The sequence below is a fragment of the Spermophilus citellus genome (genome assembly GCF_964194105.1).
Source record: "Spermophilus citellus genome assembly, chromosome: 19".
Classification (NCBI taxonomy): domain Eukaryota; kingdom Metazoa; phylum Chordata; class Mammalia; order Rodentia; family Sciuridae; genus Spermophilus; species Spermophilus citellus.
Genome location: NC_138201.1, coordinates 17038014 through 17057469, shown reverse-complemented (window position 1 = coordinate 17057469; position 19456 = coordinate 17038014). Strand labels below are relative to the sequence as shown.

The following is a 19456-nucleotide window of genomic DNA, read 5'->3' as shown; positions in this document are numbered from 1 at the left end:
TCTGTAGTCTCTTAAGTAGTCTGTCATGGCTATATCAAAATGAAGAGTAGTCAAAGAAAGATAAAACTAAGATCATATGCACAGTCAGATCATGAAGGCTTGTACTTTCTTTCAACATTTGTCAATCACAGTGCTGTTTTGGTTCTCCCAAACTCTACCATTATATTGTTAACAATAATTAAAGTTTTATTTCCAAGAAAACAAATATATATTTGTAATAGTTCTGAAGAGCCCATATTGATCAGCAAATTAAACAATTCCCACATTGTACTTGCAAGAACAGGAAAAAAACTGTGTGGAAGAAGGCACACAAAACTTTGATAAGCACACAGGCAAAGCAATAATCCATAAGGATTTCTTCTCTTATGAAATAAGCAGCTCTGATGACCCAAGATTAGACCTTCACAATAAGGGGAAATTTCTCTCACTGGGCATATGGTGAGAAGGCAGGGTTAACTTAAAAAAAAAAAAATAGCTCCATAAGAGTTGAGGTTCAATAGAGGATAGATAAGGGAAACTCAGTCGTTGGTTTTATTCCTTTTGCCCTTCCTGTGCTCAGAGCTGCTGTGAACCAGATAATAATTTCCAGTATTATTGGCTGCTATGGCTTTCTCTCATTCAGAGATAAATCTTTAAAGATTTGTGATTTAGAGTGTTTGAAAATTAGTCCTTAATTCAACGGTCATAGAAGATAAAAGTGAATTTTCTAATGCTTCTATTTGAAGAGAATAAGGGTAACTTTTAATATAACATATACCTCAAATCCTAGGATACTTCTTAAAGCTCCATTTTTTCCTTTCTCATTCTTTGAATCTCTGCTCAACTCAAGAAAGCAAAGACTTGTTGACCTCAAACTATGTATCAGGTCTTCTACTTGGTGCTAAGAATGCAAATGTGAATAAAACACGAATCCTGATTCCAACATGGCGGCGGGCGCAGAGAGATCAAGTCTCTGACCTCTTCAGCTGTGCGGGTATAGGGAGTCGTAAACAATCTAAATTCTGTTTGCTTAGGATCACTAGGCAATGCTGAACTGACGTGGATCTGGGGCCATCAGTCTGGGCCTCTCAGAACACACACTGAGCCCAGATCGGCTGAATTCAAGCTTCCATTCGCCTGCTTCCTGCAGACAAACAGCTGTGACTCAGCACTAATCCATCCGGCTGAAACAACTGGTCGGCCCTTCTGTTCCTACAGAGGTAAATGCCAACGGAGCCTTCATAGGTAGTGGCCACAGGTTTGAAATGGGGCTTGGGAGAGACAGTAAGGACCCACCCGTTGCATTGGTCACCCAGCAAAGGGAAACGAACTGTCGCCATTTGTAAGAGATACCACCATGGCAGAGAACTGACGCCACCAGAGGAGATAACTTCATTGAAACCTGCGGCTACAGATGTGTAATTCCCTAGCCTTCCCTCTCCACACATCGGGAAACCTTAAGGGCCCCTCCCAGCTCTCCCGTAGGCGCGATAGCCAGACCAAGGGAATCAGACATGGCGCAGGACCCATGGCTCGGAACTCCCGGCTACTGCTCTCACCAGTGCTGACAACTGAGGTCTCTTGCACCAGCTACCGGGGGCGTGGCTACCGGAGGGCAAGTAAAATTCGCTGAGGATTCTCAGCCCCAAGCTCTACAAATTTAGGGTCTGAGGGAATGGCAAACAGGGAGAGTGTGCCCAGTCATCCATGAAAACAGGGCTCCCGGGAGCAGCAGACCTGGCGTGCAGCCAGTATTGTGGTGAGCGGCACCGTGAGAGAGGCCTGGCTAGAGGAAAAGTGGGGAAGTGACTAGACACAAGAGGAGGCCCTAGGCACTCAGGTTTGGAGACTCGCCCAGTCTGGGAGGAGGAGCTGCTGCACAGTGATTGGTTCCCGCGTATTAACAGGAGAAACTTGGCCTGGTGGGCACAGCGCCACCTACTGGAAGAGAAGTTAATCAAATTCTAAGACCGCATTTATTAGTTTTTTTTCTCTTTTTTTTTGATTTGGGTTTTTTCTTTCATTTTCATTTTTCTTTCTTGTTGTTTTGTAAATTTTTTTTTACAATTTTTTAAAAATTTTTTTCTTCTAATTTTAATGTTAATTTTTTTAATTATTTTTTAAATTTTTTTCTTTCCTATTATTTTTTCTTCTTTTGTCTTTTCATTTCTTTTCAATTTTCTTATTCCCCCTTCCTTGAATTCTACCTGCTTACTCTCATTCTCTTTAGTGACTTCTTCCCTTCCCTTCTAATACCTTTCCTCCCAAGCATCAAATAAATTTATAGGAGTAAACAGTAACTCAGCAGTCAAACAGAACAAGAAGTAACATGAGCAACTTGAAAAAGCAAGGAAGAAAAGGAGTACAAACAATGCAGGACAGCCGAAATATTCAGGAGGACCTAGAGTCATCAGAAAAATGGTCATATAAAGAACTCAAGGAACACCTTAGACAGATGGAATGGAACCTTAAAGAGGATACGAGACAGCAAATTCAAGCAGCGAAAGAACACACTGAGAACGAATTACATAAACAGATAAAAGAAGAAGTTAAGCATCTTTATCAGGAGATAGAGATTATAAAAAATAATCAAACAATAATTCTAGAAATGAAGGAAACGATAAACCAAATTAAAAACTCAATTGAGAGTATCACTAACAGAGTGGAACAAGTAGAAGCCAGAATGTCAGATAATGAAGACAAAATATATCATCTTGAAAAGAGTCTAGCCAACTCAGAAAGGCTGGTAAAAAATCACGAGAAAAACATCCAAGAGTTATGGGATAACATAAAAAAACCAAACTTACGAGTCATCGGGATAGAAGATGGTACAGAGATTCAAACCAAGGGAATGAGTAACCTGTTGAATGAAATAATTACAGAAAACTTTCCAGAAATAAAAAAGGAAACAGATATACAAATTGAAGATGCATACAGGACACCGAGCACACAAAATCACAGTAGACCAACGCCAAGACACATTGTTATGAAGATATCCAATATACAGAACAAAGAGAAAATATTAAAAGCTACAAGAGAAAGGAGGCAGATTACATTCAGGGGCAAACCAATAAGGTTAACAACGGATTTTTCATCACAGACGCTGAAAGCGAGAAGATCCTGGAACAACATATTTCAAACACTGAAAGACAATGGATGCCAACCAAGAATTCTGTATCCAGCAAAATTAAGCTTCAGGTATGACAACGAAATAAAAATCTTTCATGATAAACAAAAGTTAAAAGAATTTGCAGCCAGAAAACCAGCATTGCAAAGCATTTTGAGCAAAACACTACACGAGGAAGAAATGAAAAACAATAACCAAAACCATCAGTGGGAAGTGCCTCGGTAAAGACAGAGGGCGAGGGGAAAGATAATCATGGAAAAACAAACTAAATTTTTTAAAAAAAGGATAAATAATCAAACATGGCTGGAAGTACAAACCATATATCAATAGTAACTCTGAATGTTAATGGCTTAAACTCTCCAATAAAGCGACATAGGCTGGTATCATGGATTAAAAAAACAAATCCAACAATATGCTGCCTCCAGGAGACACATCTGATTGGAAAAGACATACACAGGCTGAAGGTGAAAGGATGGGAAAAAATATACCATGCACACGGTCCTCGTAAGCAAGCAGGGGTGGCCATCCTCATATCGAATAAAATCGACTTCAAGACTAAGTTAATCAAAAGGGATAAGGAAGGACATTATATACTGTTAAAAGGAACCATTCACCAACAAGACATAACAATTATCAATATTTATGCACCAAATAATGGTGCTGCGACATTCATAAAACAAACTCTCCTCAAGTTCAAGAATCAAATAGACCACAACACAATAATTATGGGTGACTTCAACACACCTCTCTCACCATTGGACAGATCCTCCAAACAAAAGTTGAATAAAGAAACTATAGAACTCAATACCACAATCAATAACCTAGACTTAACTGACATATATAGAATATATCAACCATCATCAAATGGATATACTTTTTTCTCAGCAGCACATGGATCCTTCTCAAAAATAGACCATATATTACGCCATAGGGCAACCCTCAGTAAATATAAAGGGGTGGAGATAATACCATGCATTTTATCTGATCATAATGGAATGAAACTGGAAATCAATGATAAAAGAAGGAAGGAAAAATCCTACATCACATGGAAAATGAACAATATGTTACTGAATGATCAATGGGTTACAGAAGACATAAAGGAGGAAATCAAAAAATTCTTAGAGATAAATGAAAATACAGACACAACATATCGGAATCTATGGGACACAATGAAAGCAGTTTTAAGAGGGAAATTCATCGCCTGGTGGTCATTCCTCAAAAAAAGAAAAAACCAACAAATAAATGAGCTCACACTTCATCTCAAAGCCCTAGAAAAGGAAGAGCAAAATAACAGCAAATGTAGCAGAAGGCAAGAAATAATTAAAATCAGAGCGGAAATCAATGAAATTGAAACAAAAGAAACTATTGAAAAAATTAACAAAACTAAAAGTTGGTTCTTCGAAAAAATAAATAAGATCGACAGACCTTTAGCCATGCTAACGAAGAGAAGAAGAGAGAGAACTCAAATTACTAACATACGGGATGAAAAAGGCAATATCACAACAGATGCTACAGAAATACAGAAGACAATTAGAAATTATTTTGAAAACCTATATTCCAATAAAATAGAAGATAGTGAAGACATCGATAAATTTCTTAAGTCATATGATTTGCCCAGACTGAGTCAGGAGGATACACACAATTTGAACAGTCCAATATCAATGGATGAAATTGAAGAAGCAATCAAAAGACTACCAACCAAGAAAAGCCCAGGACCGGATGGGTATACAGCGGAGTTTTACAAAACCTTTAAAGAAGAATTAATACCAATACTTTTCAAGTTATTTCAGGAAATAGAAAAAGAGGGAGCTCTTCCAAATTCATTCTATGAGGCCAACATCACCCTGATTCCAAAACCAGACAAAGACACCTCAAAGAAAGAAAACTACAGACCAATATCTCTAATGAACCTAGATGCAAAAATCCTCAATAAAATTCTGGCGAATCGAATACAAAAACACATCAAAAAAATTGTGCCCCATGATCAAGTTGGATTCATCCCTGGGATGCAAGGATGGTTCAATATACGGAAATCAATAAATGTTATTCACCACATCAATAGACTTAAAGATAAGAACCATATGAACATCTCGATAGACGCAGAGAAAGCATTCGACAAAGTACAGCATCCCTTTATGTTCAAAACATTAGAAAAACTAGGGATAACAGGAACTTACCTAGACATTGTAAAAGCTATCTATGCTAAGCCTCAGGCTAGCATCATTCTGAATGGACAAAAGTTGAAGGCATTCCCTCTAAAATCTGGAACAAGACAGGGATACCCTCTCTCACCACTTCTATTTAATTTAGTCCTTGAAATACTAGCCAGAGGAATTAGACAGACAAAAGAAATTAAAGGCATAAAAATAGGAAAAGAAGAACTTAAATTATCACTATTTGCGGACGACATGATCCTATACCTAGAAGACCCAAAAGGATCTACAAAGAAACTACTAGAACTAATAAATGAATTCAGCAAAGTGGCAGTATATAAAATCAACATGCATAAATCAAAGGCATTTCTGTATATCAGCGACAAAACTTCTGAAACGGAAATGAGGAAAAACACTCCATTCACAATATCCTCAAAAAAAATAAAATACTTGGGAATCAACCTAACAAAAGAGGTGAAAGATTTATACAATGAAAACTACAGAACCCTAAAGAGAGAAGTAGAAGAAGATCTTAGAAGATGGAAAAATATACCCTGTTCATGGATAGGCAGAACTAACATCATCAAAATGGCGATATTACCAAAAGTTCTCTATAGGCTTAATGCGATACCAATCAAAATCCCAACAGCATTTCTTGTAGAAATAGATAAAGCAATCATGAAATTCATATGGAAAAATAAAAGACCCAGAATAGCAAAAGAAATTCTAAGCAGGAAGTGTGAATCAGGCGATATAGCGATACCAGATTTCAAACTATATTACAGAGCAATAGTGACAAAAACAGCATGGTACTGGTACCAAAACAGGCGGGTGGACCAATGGTATAGAATAGAGGACACAGAGACTAATCCACAAAGTTACAACTATCTTATATTTGATAAAGGGGCTAAAAGCATGCAATGGAGGAAGGATAGCATCTTCAACAAATGGTGCTGGGAAAACTGGAAATCCATATGCAACAAAATGAAACTGAATCCCTTTCTCTCGCCATGCACAAAAGTTAACTCAAAATGGATCAAGGAGCTTGATATCAAATCAGAGACTCTGCGTCTGATAGAAGAAAAAGTTGGCTCCGATCTACATATTGTGGGGTCGGGCTCCAAATTCCTTAATAGGACACCCATAGCACAAGAGTTAATAACAAGAATCAACAAATGGGACTTACTTAAACTAAAAAGTTTTTTCTCAGCAAGAGAAACAATAAGAGAGGTAAATAGGGAGCCTACATCCTGGGAACAAATTTTTACTCCTCACACTTCAGATAGAGCCCTAATATCCAGAGTATACAAAGAACTCAAAAAATTAGACAATAAGATAACAAATAACCCAATCAACAAATGGGCCAAGGACCTGAACAGACACTTCTCAGAGGAGGATATACAATCAATCAACAAGTACATGAAAAAATGCTCACCATCTCTAGCAGTCAGAGAAATGCAAATCAAAACCACCCTAAGATACCATCTCACTCCAGTAAGATTGGCAGCCACTATGAAGTCAAACAACAACAAGTGCTGGCGAGGATGTGGAGAAAAGGGTACACTTGTACATTGTTGGTGGGACTGCAAATTGGTGCGGCCAATTTGGAAAGCAGTATGGAGATTCCTGGGAAAGCTGGGAATGGAACCACCATTTGACCCTGCTATTGCCCTTCTTGGACTATTCCCTGAAGACCTTAAAAGAGCATGCTACAGGGATACTGCCACATCGATGTTCATAGCAGCACAATTCACAATAGCTAGACTGTGGAACCAACCCAGATGCCCTTCAATAGATGAATGGATAAAAAAAAGTGGCATCTATATACAATGGAGTACTATGCAGCAATAAAAAATGACAAAATCATAGAATTTGCAGGGAAATGGATGGCACTAGAGCAGATTATGCTTAGTGAAGCTAGCCGATCCCTAAAAAACAAATACCAAATGTCTTCTTTGATATAATGAGAGCAACTATGAACAGAGTAGGGAGGAAGAGCAGGAAGAAAAGATTAACATTAAACAGAGACATGAGATGGGAGGGAAAGAGAGAGAAAAGGGAAATTGCATGGAAATGAAGGGAGACCTCATTGCTATACAAAATTACATATAAGAGGTTGTGAGGGGAATGGGAAAATTAACAAGGAGAGAAATGAATTACAGTAGATGGGGTAGAGAGAGAAGATGTGCGGGAAGGGGAGGGGGGATAGTAGGGGATAGGAAAGGTAGCAGAATACAACAATTACTAATAGGGCAGTATGTAAAAATGTGGATGTGTAACCGACGTGATTCTGCAATCTGCATTTGGGGTAAAATTGGGAGTTCATATCCCACTTCAATCTAATGTATGAAATATGATATGTCAAGAGCTTTGTAATGTTGTGAACAACCAATAAAAAATAAATTAATTAATTTAAAAAAAAAACACGAATCCTTTCCTCAAACTCACCATCTTGCGGGGGAGGCATACAAATAAATGCATCCATCTCTGTGCTGAGTCCAGTGATAAAGACACCCACAGGATGGAAAAGGGGTATGAAGGGGGCATAGATTCCCAATAAAATCTAGGACTTGTAGAAGGATTTCTGCAAAAGTAAATACCCATCTCAATTTCAAAACAGATATGAGTTTAGTCAATAAAAGGAAGGAAAAGAAAACCAAGACAATCACAGCAGTAGTAGACAGCATAAGCAAAGACAAGGAGAATCCCATTTTGTATATGTAACTGCAAACAGTTCAGGATTACTAGAAAAAGAAGTCTAGGGATGGATATGATTAGAAGGTGACTGGGGAAGAAAGCAGGGGTCAAATCACTAGAGGAGCATGAACTTTACCTATAGGACATGGAAAGCTACTTAAAAGCTTTAAGCAAAGAGATAAAAATGTCAAATTTGCATTTTAAATATTTCATTTAGGTTATTAGGTGGAAGTCATGAAGAGGCTTACAGAAGTGCTGGGTGAAATGTAATGAGACCTTGAAACAGGCACCCACTGGTGTCCCCAATTGAAAATGAATATGAGAAGAGCTGAAATAGGGAGGAAAATAAGGAATTGGATATTAGATCAAATGAGCTTGAGTTACCTTTAACCAACCAGATGGAAATGTCCAGTTGGCAACTGAACATAAAATCTGAAAATCAAGACAAATTTCTGGGCTTAAAAGTAAAGAGATAGGAACAGATTACATTTAGGAGGTAACTGACATCTTGAGAATAGATGGACCAAGGATAGTAAGTGGAAGGAAAAAGAAAATGAGCAGAAAATGGTCCCCTGAGGAACATCTACATTTAATGAGGCAGGAAAAGAAACTTAAAGAAGACAGTGTTGAGTAGTCAAGGGACTTCCAAAGGGAAGATAAACAACTGTCAAACCCATCAATGAAGGTCTAGACTGGCATCTTCATCTGGATTTAGCAATTAGGTTTCCCAATAAGAACAATTTCAGTATTACAGAGAGAGCAAAACCCAAGGTTAGAGGAGAAGGGCAAATATAGAATAAGGAGGTAGAAAAAACAGTGACAATTCTCTTTCACATTTGGAGGTGATTAAGAAGGTAAAGAGAGCAGGGCATGATGGCTCACGTCTATCTGCCTAGTAGCTCAGGAGACTAAGGCAGGAGGATTGCAAGTTCAAGGGCAGCCTCCGCAACTTAGAAAGACCCTAAGCAACTTAGCTAGGCTGTTTCAAAGCCAAAACTAAAAATTAAAAGGGCTAGGGATGTGGCTCAGTGTAGTGTGCCCCTGGGTTCAATATCTGATAATCAAAAAATAAAGAAGGGAGGAGGAGGAGGAGGAGGAGGAGGTTGTTGTTAGGAACAGTTTTTCACTGATTTATGTACACAGATGAAGCAACCAACGGAAGAAGCAATCAGTAGAAAATGAGAGCATGAACAGAAGGAAAAAGGAATGAAATTTGAAGCAAGAAATGGAAAAGGCAGGAGGAGTGGGTCTTTTTAAACAATTAGTACTCCCATCCATTGAAAATGCAATAAGGAAAAGTAGTATGAGGATAAGAGAGAAGCAGCCAGGTGCAGAGGTGCACACCTGTAATCCCAGCAATTCAGAAGGGTGATGCAGGAGGGGCACAAGTCAGAAGCCAGCCTGGGCAACTCTGCAAGCCCCTGTTGCAAAATGTCAAAAATAAAAATAAAAAATAAGCTGGAGCCAGTTGTAAATAAATGTAATGAACAATGTGTGTTAGAGAAAAATGTTAAGAAGGATATTAACTTCAAAAGACCTATGGTTGCTTTTATTTTGTTTTGTTTATATATATTCTGAAAGCAATGTGAAAGATGGACTGGATAGAGAAAATACAGACGTCACCTTCTGAAGGTATTCTGTATATTTCTCTCTTCCTTCACTTCCTTTGTAGCCATTCTTTATTAGTCACAAGTAGAACTGAACTCGAGCTATTTTAGAATTTAGGTAATTATTAAATAAAGATTCGTGTAGCTCTGCCCCTGTTAAATATAGCTGAGTTAAATGGTAATGTTTCTTTCTGGAAAAAAAAAAAAGAGAGAGAGAGAGAAAGGAAAAAAACTAACTAAATTAGATTGTCTTTTTATAAAATACAAAAAAAAACAAAACCTTCCAATGACATTGTCTTTGAGCCAGTGACTCTCAATTTAAGGAAAAAAAAAAAAAGATTCTCTCTTTGAAGTGTGCAAAATTAAACAATTACCTGCACAACAAAATTTGGAGCACTCAAAAAATGGGATCAAAATAAGGTGGGTATCTGCAATTGGAAACAGGGAAGGATGCATCAGAAACTATGGCTCTTTAGCTCATATGAAATGCTTTTCCAGGACCTTATTTTTTTGAATTCTCGTAACATTTTTTGAAACATACATATTGTTATCAGCATTTTACAGATAACATAACTAATTTTTTAAAAATATTTTCACTTATAGATGGACATAATAACTTTACTTATTTTTGTGTAATGCTGAGGATTGAACCCAGTGCCTCACACATGCTAGGCAAGCACTCTATCACTATCCAGCCCAATTTTTGTTTTATTTCAATACCTAAAACAGTGTCTGGTTCATAGTAGGCCCCCAGTGAAAATTTGTCAAATGGGAGAAAGACATTATATAAATGTAATAAAGTCCTATGGCTAACAATGGACCAGATCTCCATCCTAGGTCCTCAATCCTGTACTGCCACATTGTTTCATGTTGCTGAAGAAGAGAAAATAGGGTGACTGAACATAATCTTAACCTACTTTACACCTTTCAGTGAACGGTTAACACTTCAGAAATGCCTGCTGTCAAAATATAAACACCAGAGCCTATATACATCCCCTTCCTCATAGTCATGCTGCATGGGCATCCCTAGAGTTCAGAAACTGTAGTATCTGCTCACTTTATTCGCTCCATAGGTCACTGGCCTTATTCTATATCTCCTCTCTCTGAAGGGATATTATAGCCTTCTGGTAACCAGTTGCACCTATGTTAGATGACAATGCCACCCAGTGAACATGCAGAGGGTCTCACTCACAAGATTTAGAGTTGCCCACATAGTGGCAGTGCAAGCGCGCGCGCACACACACACACAAATCCATGATGCAATCCTCCATCCTGAGGGCACTGCATTTAACCCTTCCCCCAGGATAGATGGTAGATATCATCTTGAAAAATCTGTGTATATCAACTTTTTGTAAACTCAGGAATTTCAAAAGTAGGGGGGACATACTATTTAAATGAATCCCATGGTAACTATATTTGCAAGAAAAATAATCTTTTTATAAGAAAAACTGTCACCTAATCCTAGCTATTTTGGAGGCAGGAGGATCATAAATTCAAGGCCAGCCTGGGCAACTCAGTGAGGCCCTGTCTCAAAATAAATTTAAAAGAAAAAAAAACTGTCACTAAATTTTTCTCCTGTAGAATTTGGCTTTATTTTTTTCTTTTCCAAATAATCTAGGTTCAGATCCAGACACTTCAGCTTAATAGTTACCTAATCTTACACAAGTGACTACTTTTCTGAGTCTGTAATCTATGAAATAGATATTCAACCTACTACTCAGGATCATTGTGAAGATAAAATGAGACTGTAAAGCAGCAATTGAGAAGTAAACACCATTCAACATATGTATACAAAAGGTCTTAGGTCTATCAGGAAGAGAAGAACTAAATAAAAATCCCCAATTCTCATCCTTAATAAGGAAATACACAATACACTTTACAGGATTAAGTCTTTATTTCCAAGTCAATACATGGTAGCAACATTGAAAGAAGGTGGTATAAATGGAAATTAATCCAAGGTGAGTTTTTCATTCAAGGAAATGTTTAATCATATATTGACATGTACAGGAATAATGACAGAGCTAAAGTTTTTTGAAAGAATATGACACAAAACTGTTCCATAGAAATATTGCAGTACTAGAAAGGATCTTAGAGAGTCTGTTTCAATCCTCTCATTTGACCAATTTTAGAGAATCAAAGTCCAAAGATGCAAAGTGGTTTACCTAAGAATACACAGTGACACATTCTTATGGAAGATTTCAAACTTCAACATCTTTATTCCCCAGAATAACCTATCTCTATGTTCCCATAACACCTTATACAACTTATTATCATGTTATATTAAAACCCTATTTAAAACTCTCCTCTTATCACCTGGCATGGTGGTGCATGCCAGTAATCCCAGCAACTCAAGAGGCTGAAGTAGGAGAATCACAAGTTCAAGGCCAGTCTCAGCAAATTAGAAAGGCCCTAAGCAATTTATTGAGACCCAGTCTCAAAATAAAAAATAAAAAAGGGCTGGCTCAGTGGCAAAGTTCCTCTGGTTCAATCCCCAATATTAAAAACAAAACAAACAAAAAACTATCCTCTTCCCATGAACTAGAAGATTCCAATATACTAGGCTGCTGCTCAATTTATACTTACATCCCTAGCACTTGGCTTATATTTAGATGCTCAACTGCACTGAACCATAACCCGGTTAAAATTGTTTGGTAAATGTGAGGGAAACACATGCATTTCCTATTTTGACTTTTCATTCCTTTTAACCAAGCAACTTATTAAAAATGCTAATGTTGATATAGAGATGGGTTCCTGAAAGGAATATCATCATTATAGCATAGGTCCAATTAGATTGCTGGATTTATTTATTTATTTTGTATTTTTGTACCAGGGGTTGAACCCAGGGATGCTTAACCACTGAGTCATATCTTCCGCCCTTTTTATTTTTTTCTGTTTTGAGACAGGGTCTCACTAAGTTGATTAGGGCCTAGCTAAAGCAATCCTGCTGCCTCAGTCTCTGGGATTATAGGTGTGTGCCACATCACCAGCAGATTGTTGGATTGTTGGATTTTGATGACTGGTTTTCTTTCTTTTTTTAATATTTATTTTTTTAGTTTTAGGTAGACACAATATCTTTATTTTATTTTTATGTGGTGCTGAAGATCTAACCCAGTGTCTCACACATGCCAGGTGAGCGCACTACTACTTGAGCCATATCCCCAGCCCCTGATAACTGGTTTTCTAAGAGTTTTTTTCAACCATTTTGAAACAATAATAGCCCAAATAAGAAACAGTATAATTGCTGATGTGGCTACAGTGTGATATTCTTAAGTTATTCTTTTTTTAAGCACTTTCTAATAACTCCACAATGAGCCTTTAAAAGAAGCAGATGCAAACAGTATTTTTTAAAGTAGAACTGGGACTAAATTGAGAATCTTCTCAGAGTAACTTAAGAAACTTGAATTGGAGTCAGAAGATGTAAATCTAGTTCCTGTTCTCTTGCTAACTTCTTATTTGACCTTGAGCAAATCATTCCATTCTCTGGGTTAGATGATCATTCAAGTTCCTTCAAGTTTAAATGCTATATATAAGCAAAAGTTTCCATCAGTCCTTGAGAGTCAGGGATGGAAAAAAATAAAAGTAAGGAAAGTAGAGGACAGGTAGTATATATCTATTTCCTCAAATTTCTTCAAGGTTCAGTTCAAATCTCACTTCTGCCATGAAGCCTACTCTAGCCCACATCTATCTCTCTCTTTTAAACTTCTACAGAATTATACTACTATTGTTAAGAGTTAAAGAGATTTATAAAGTGTTTCTACTAACATCTGGCATATAGAAACTGCTCAATAAATGACAGTAGTTGATGTTATACCCATGCCTTTAGCACTAATCACATATCCTTCTTTTTGATGCATCTCAAATTAGTGTGATGATGAATCACCTGGAGATACTTGTATAAGTATAAATTCCAATTCAGAAGATGTAAGGTGGAATCTGAAAGGGTGTAGCTCAAAAAGCTCCTGGTTCATGCTAATACCACTGGCAAGGACCACACTTTGAACACAGGGATAATTTCTAGTAAACTTTTAAATTTTTTTTTACTTTTCTTATCTACCCACCTGGAGGGTAAGCTCTTAGAAAGCAGATACTATTTCCCATTTTTCTTAGCAAATGAACCTTATGAAGAGAAGGTGTTCAATGAACATCTGTTGAATTATCACATCTGCTGTATCTAGGAAATTAAGAGTGCCTAGTTATGCTGATTTTCAAATAAAACAGTGAAATGTTCCAGAATGAAAAGCTAACTTGGCCACTGGGATCAGAACCAATGAAATGGAGGCTGAGGAGAATCTGAATGAAAACTTACCTCTTCACCAGTGAGAAGATAATACAGAAAAAAAAAAAAAAGATGACATACACAAATTGGTACCAGTTCCTTGTTTAAGTATAAAGAACATTAAAGTGCAATCCTAATTGCACTTCAAATTTAGAAATGAACCTGAAGTCATACATTTTCTGATGATATAAAAATACTACTAATAATGAATAACTTATATAATGAACTTGACTTCATTTTTTAGTGGAACATTCACATTTTTCAATGATCTTTTAGTGTGCAATTAATCTAAATAACTCAGGCAACATGAAAATATTTCAAGCAAAAGAGAGAGAAACACCCTCCAATTTTCCCATCAACCTAGTCAGTAGTAAGGTCTCCAAATTACATTGCCCACAATTACACTAATAGAAATTCAAAGAAATCTGCTACGTATAAAGGATGTTCTGAGAGGGTGCCTATTTTAAGCTTTTCTTTTAAAATCTCCAATTATTTAAATGTTTGTTAAAAACAATCTTTATTTTAGCATTCTATAATTCCGATGGGACCAATATTCTTAAATTCTACTGGGAGATTACTCTCTGATTTCCTATTTAAACACCAGGAAAATGAAGCGGGTATATATGATACCTGCTTACTGAATGCTATCTAAGTAGCTTAAACTGTGAGACAGATTTACCAAAATCTGTTTTGAGCCAAAACCACCTTTGTAAGGTACTGTGCTTGTCATAAGCAGGCACCTGCTCCCTAGTTCATAGGAATCTTTCAATAAAATCATTCATCAATATTTAACTGAGTTGTTTTTAACAAATTAAGACCTATGTTAGAAGACGAAAAAGTCTGCAATTCTGGGAATTGCTATTAAGCACAAAAACACAGAAGCACAGAAGTGCCGTCAAGCACTAGACTCAAACTGGGCTTATGAGTTTTAATAAATCAATGTTATTACTTCAGAGAAAATCAGAAAGCAGTTGGGAGTCAGCCCACAGTAAAGTGGCTTCTATTACTTCTATCAGAAGTCTAGTCTCCAGGGCAAGGCAAATTCTCTGGTTAAGCCAGGTACTCTTCCTAGAAAATAATACTATACAATGAGAGTTGCAGATCTCAATTTACTGAAGCATTTCTAACTAAAACACAGATATGCAGCAGCTTTATAGTACAAATACAAAATAATTTTCTATCTACCTCTGTGTACCTAACTAGCACTTAGACTTAAACAAATAGCCTCAACAGGATGAGAGATCAGGAAAAAATGAATTAGGGTCAGATTCTTACACAGAAAAATGAAACACCAATGTCATTCTCTTTTCTCCCCTTTTTCCTGGCCTTTCCTCAGGACTCATCTTGTGTGTGTGTGTGTGTGTGTGTGTGTGTGTGTGTGTGGTGCTGGGGGTCAAACCAGGGCCTTGAACATGCGAGGCAAACATCCTACCAAATGAGCTATATACCTATCCCTGGACTCATCTTTTGTGAAGCTTTCTCCAATAATACCAGCTCTCATTAATTATTGAAACACTAGTCTCAACTAATAATTCTTGGTCCATTTTTGTTAACTGTTTCATGAATCTATTTGTCTCCAAAATTTGAGAATGAGTTCTCCAAAAGGTCCCCACATTGCTTATCCCCCTAAAGGAAATTTATTATTAATACTGCTGATAATAATATAATAATATGAGGCAATATAACATAATGGAGTGGCAACAATGGAGCAGGCCTAAATTCAAATCCTGGTTCTACCATTTGCTGGCTATTTGACTATGAACATTTCACTTACCTTTTCTAAGGCTCAGTTTTACGGGTAAGAATCCAAAGGGATATCATTATTGACTATACTCCTAGGGTTCGGCGTATAATGGATGCTCAATAGAGCTTAGTTACCTTCCCTTCTCCCTTAATAAGCACTTGTTGATTTAAACTGAGAGCAATTCTCATATGGGGGTTGTCAATGGCAGTGGAATATTCTCTTATACCTTTCCCATTACCCCCTTGCATGACCTCTGTCATTTCCTGGCAAGGGTCTTTCTACTCCACTGTTGAGGAGAAGAAGCCAATCACGAAAGTCACCCAGAGGACTCTAGAATGGCCACATCAGCAGCTAGCAGGAAAGCATCTCCACATCTACATCTCACTTCTACCAGCTCACACACTCCCCCTCTCCCCAAGGCCTTTCAATGAGAGATTGAGGGAAAAAAGCAATGAAGCAGCCAAGAGGAAATGGAGATAAACAGCTCTGTGGTCCCTCTGTGCCTCCCTCTTGGGAGGAACACTCAGGTCCAACCTCAACCCCTTTGAGAAAAAATAAAACAAACTAACTAAAAAAAACCTTTCCTCACATTCATAAGGAAAAAAATCATCCCAGATTTCTGGCCCTCTTTTCTTCAAGCCCTTTACCAGTCAATTTCACCATCCCACCATCCCACAGGTGAACCTTCTGCTGCATCAAACAGATCCAATCCTAGTCTTAAACGTTCATTCATGCTTTTCCCAACTAGAGATAACAGTTTTCCCAGCCTTCACCATTCTAAGTTGGAAAAATACCACATATCCCTTAAAAAAATAGAAAGGAAAAGAAAAACATCTTGAAGTTTCCCATTTACTGCATTAAGGCAGATGCTTTTATTGTGCACCTGTAAAAATCCAGAATATATTATTTAGGTCTTCATCTCTCAGCTGGAAAAAGCTACCAATCGCTTCCACCCCCACAACCACATTATTAAAAACAAAAACAAACCAAAAACCCATACATCCCTTCCCTGCTGCACAAATTACAAGAATTTTATTCTTATTAAACAGACTTTATTAAGACTTCAGCCACACTTGGAGGAAACCAGCCGATGGACAGACACCTGGGCTACTACATCTGTGATTTGATTCACCTTGATGTGCATATTTGATATCAGTCTTCAAGGGTCCAGGTTTAAAAAAAAAAATCACCACCACCCCACCCCGTGCCTATTTTTTCATTCCCAATTCATTGCATGTCTCACGAAGTAGAACCTTTTTTATAAATCGGTCTTTCAAAAAGGGCCCTCTGGGTCCATTTTCATTTAGGGTTTGAATGTGTCTAAGCTGTCCAGTCTGCCCCTTCCTTCTCCCTACCCCCCAAAAGAAGTATTTCTTCAGAGTCTTTCCCGTTGCAAAAAGTAGCTCCTTTTCTCTGTCTCGGGGCGGTGGGGTGGAGGGGATCTGGGGCATCTGAGGAAGTCTTTTAACTCTGGGGTCGCCTGTCCGGGCTGATCAGCGCCTCCCTCGCCCCTCAAACGCACGCACGCGCGCACGCTCGTCCCCATCTCCCTGCTGCAGGACCACGCGGACCCCACTTTGCACTGGTCTGAGCTGTGTCCTTGGGGACCACCCGGGACCATCCTCTCCCTGGCTTTCCCCGCTCCCGCCACCCCACTCCGGGAGGCGCGGGTCACCTACCAGTCGGTGTGCGGCTCGTCGACGACCAGCAGCACCTTGGCCTTCCTGGCGGCGGCGGGCGCGGGCGCGGGCGCGTCCACCAGGCCCGCCGAGGCGGCCGTCTGCTTCACGGCTTGGGACAGCGAGCTGAAGAAGCTGCTGCCCACCGACGGCGCCGCCGCGGGCTGCGGCGCGGGCTGCGGCGCGGGCGCTTGGGCAGGCTGCGGCCTCCGCTCGGGGCCCGGCGAGGCGGCCGGGGTCGCCGACGAGGCCGAAGCCGCCCCCGAGGGTGGCGGCGGGGGCTGCTGGGGCTCGGGCCGCTGCAGGTCGGTCATGTAGCCATTGGGCAGGTTGGCGATGAAGCTGCTGTCCGACAGCCGGCGCCTCAGGAAGTTCATCATCTGTTTTGAGGGGCTGGGGGCGCGCGGGGCGGCGGGACCGGGAGACGCGGAGGGAGGCGAGGGGCAGAGGGCGAAGCTGAGGCGGCGGCTGAGGCGGCTGAGGCTCGGTCGGCGGCGCGCGAGCCCAGCAGACAGCCGCGGCGCACTGGGCGGGCGAGCCCGGCAGCGAGAGGCTGGGCGGGAGGCGGGAGGCGGGACTAGGGGCGGGGCTACTATTGGCCCCGCCCCGCGCCGCAGAGTCGGCCCCGCCCCCGCCTTGCCGCCCGCGCTGAGGGCTCCTGGCCGCCTTCTCTCAGCTCTGAGGGGACTTGGGGGATAGGGAGAGGCAGGCCTCCCGTCACCTGAGCGTGACTGTGTGGAGAGGGCGTGAGAGCTAGTCCTTCTCCCCGAAGGAAGGGAAGAGAGAGCTGAGAGTCTCCCCACCACCTTTTTTTGGTCGGAGAGAAAAGAGTCGTGTCCCAGCCGAGATGGAGGCGCAGGACACCATCCCCACTCCTTTTGGAAGGAAGAGAGGTGTCAGCCTCCCTACCTTGAGGTGAGAAAAAGGAGCCATCCCCCTCGCGCGTGTACACACACGCACACACACACACAGACACACACACACACGGATGCATCCCGTAATGAGAAAGAAAAGAATCACCTCCTTTCCCAAAGCTAGGGAGAAATGAGCCATCTCCCCATCCCTCAGTTGAGGGAGAAAGGAATAATTCGCCCCCACTAACAAGGACCCCTGTATGGTGAGATTAAAAAAAAAAGAAGAACGACTCCTTCTTCCTCAAGGCTGAGAGAATGTGTCTCCCCACCCCAAGAGGAGGTCAAGACCACAGGGAGGGCTACCTCCTCTACTTTGAGAGAAAGGGATCCTATCTGATGTCTGAGAAGGAGCCATGGGGTGCATTTTCAGTGGCCCACCTAATAGCTCGAACTTCTGTCCATCTCCTCACTGATCAGAGAGAGGAAGCCATGGGAAGTCTCTGCAGGACTCCACAAAGGGGATGTCTAAGGCTCCCCGTCTACTTCCTTGACATGCATTGGTGCATTCAATGCTTTTGAAAGATTTTTGGTTTTTCCCAGTCCATTCATTGTTCACATCTGCCTTACCATCCACGAGGACTTTTCTGATTGTCACCTTCTGTGTGCCTTGACTCTCAATCTTGTGGGACCCTTGGGCTTTTACTTTCACCTCTCATGGTGTATATCTCATGGGATATACATATTCGTTGTATTGGAGCACAACAGAGCAGATGTGCTTTGTGAGTAGACCACCTAGAGTGATAAATGACCTTGGACAAATTACCCCCTCTGAACCACTTTTCTCCAGATGATTAAAAAAAAAAAAAGAGCAGAAATAACACTTTGTGAGGATGTTCGAGTAAATGAGAGCATGTGTGAAAAACATCTGGTATAGAGTGGATATTACAGAAGTGGTGCCTAAATTATTATTATTTAAATTGGCTCTCAGTACGCATTAACTGGGCTGGATAGAATCAGTAAGTGACTTGTCTCTGATATTGGCAGGCCATTCTTGCTTCCTACATCCCAGCTGGCACAGCTTGGGGCTTGGAGATGTGCAATCCAACTCTGAGTCAGTGTATCAGAGGGGTGTGCAGTCAAGTGTAATAATGCAGCGGGCTTTCCTGCTACCAGGTCCCAGGCTCAGGGATGGGAGCAATTAGGAAATAGCCCCTGAGTGTGACAAGTTTGGAATCTATGGGGAATTGAGGGGAACACAGGAATGATTCACCACAATAAGATGGGAGAGATGCCTTGGGTAAGGTACTCTAGGAACACCAAGGAGGGAAGAATTTGTTCTG

At 40.1% G+C, this 19456-nt stretch overlaps 1 protein-coding gene across 1 annotated transcript in view; it reads right to left on the bottom strand.

Moving 5' to 3' along the window:
- SYN2 (synapsin II) overlaps window positions 1-17642 on the bottom strand; it is a gene marked incomplete at its 5' end in the record, with an annotated part of 156699 nt that extends 139057 nt beyond the window's left edge. The window contains one exon of the mRNA XM_081276070.1: window positions 17263-17642. Coding sequence (XP_081132196.1) covers window positions 17263-17642 — 380 coding nt within the window. The remainder of the gene's footprint in view (window positions 1-17262) is intronic.
- Between the last annotated feature and the right edge of the window lie 1814 nt (window positions 17643-19456).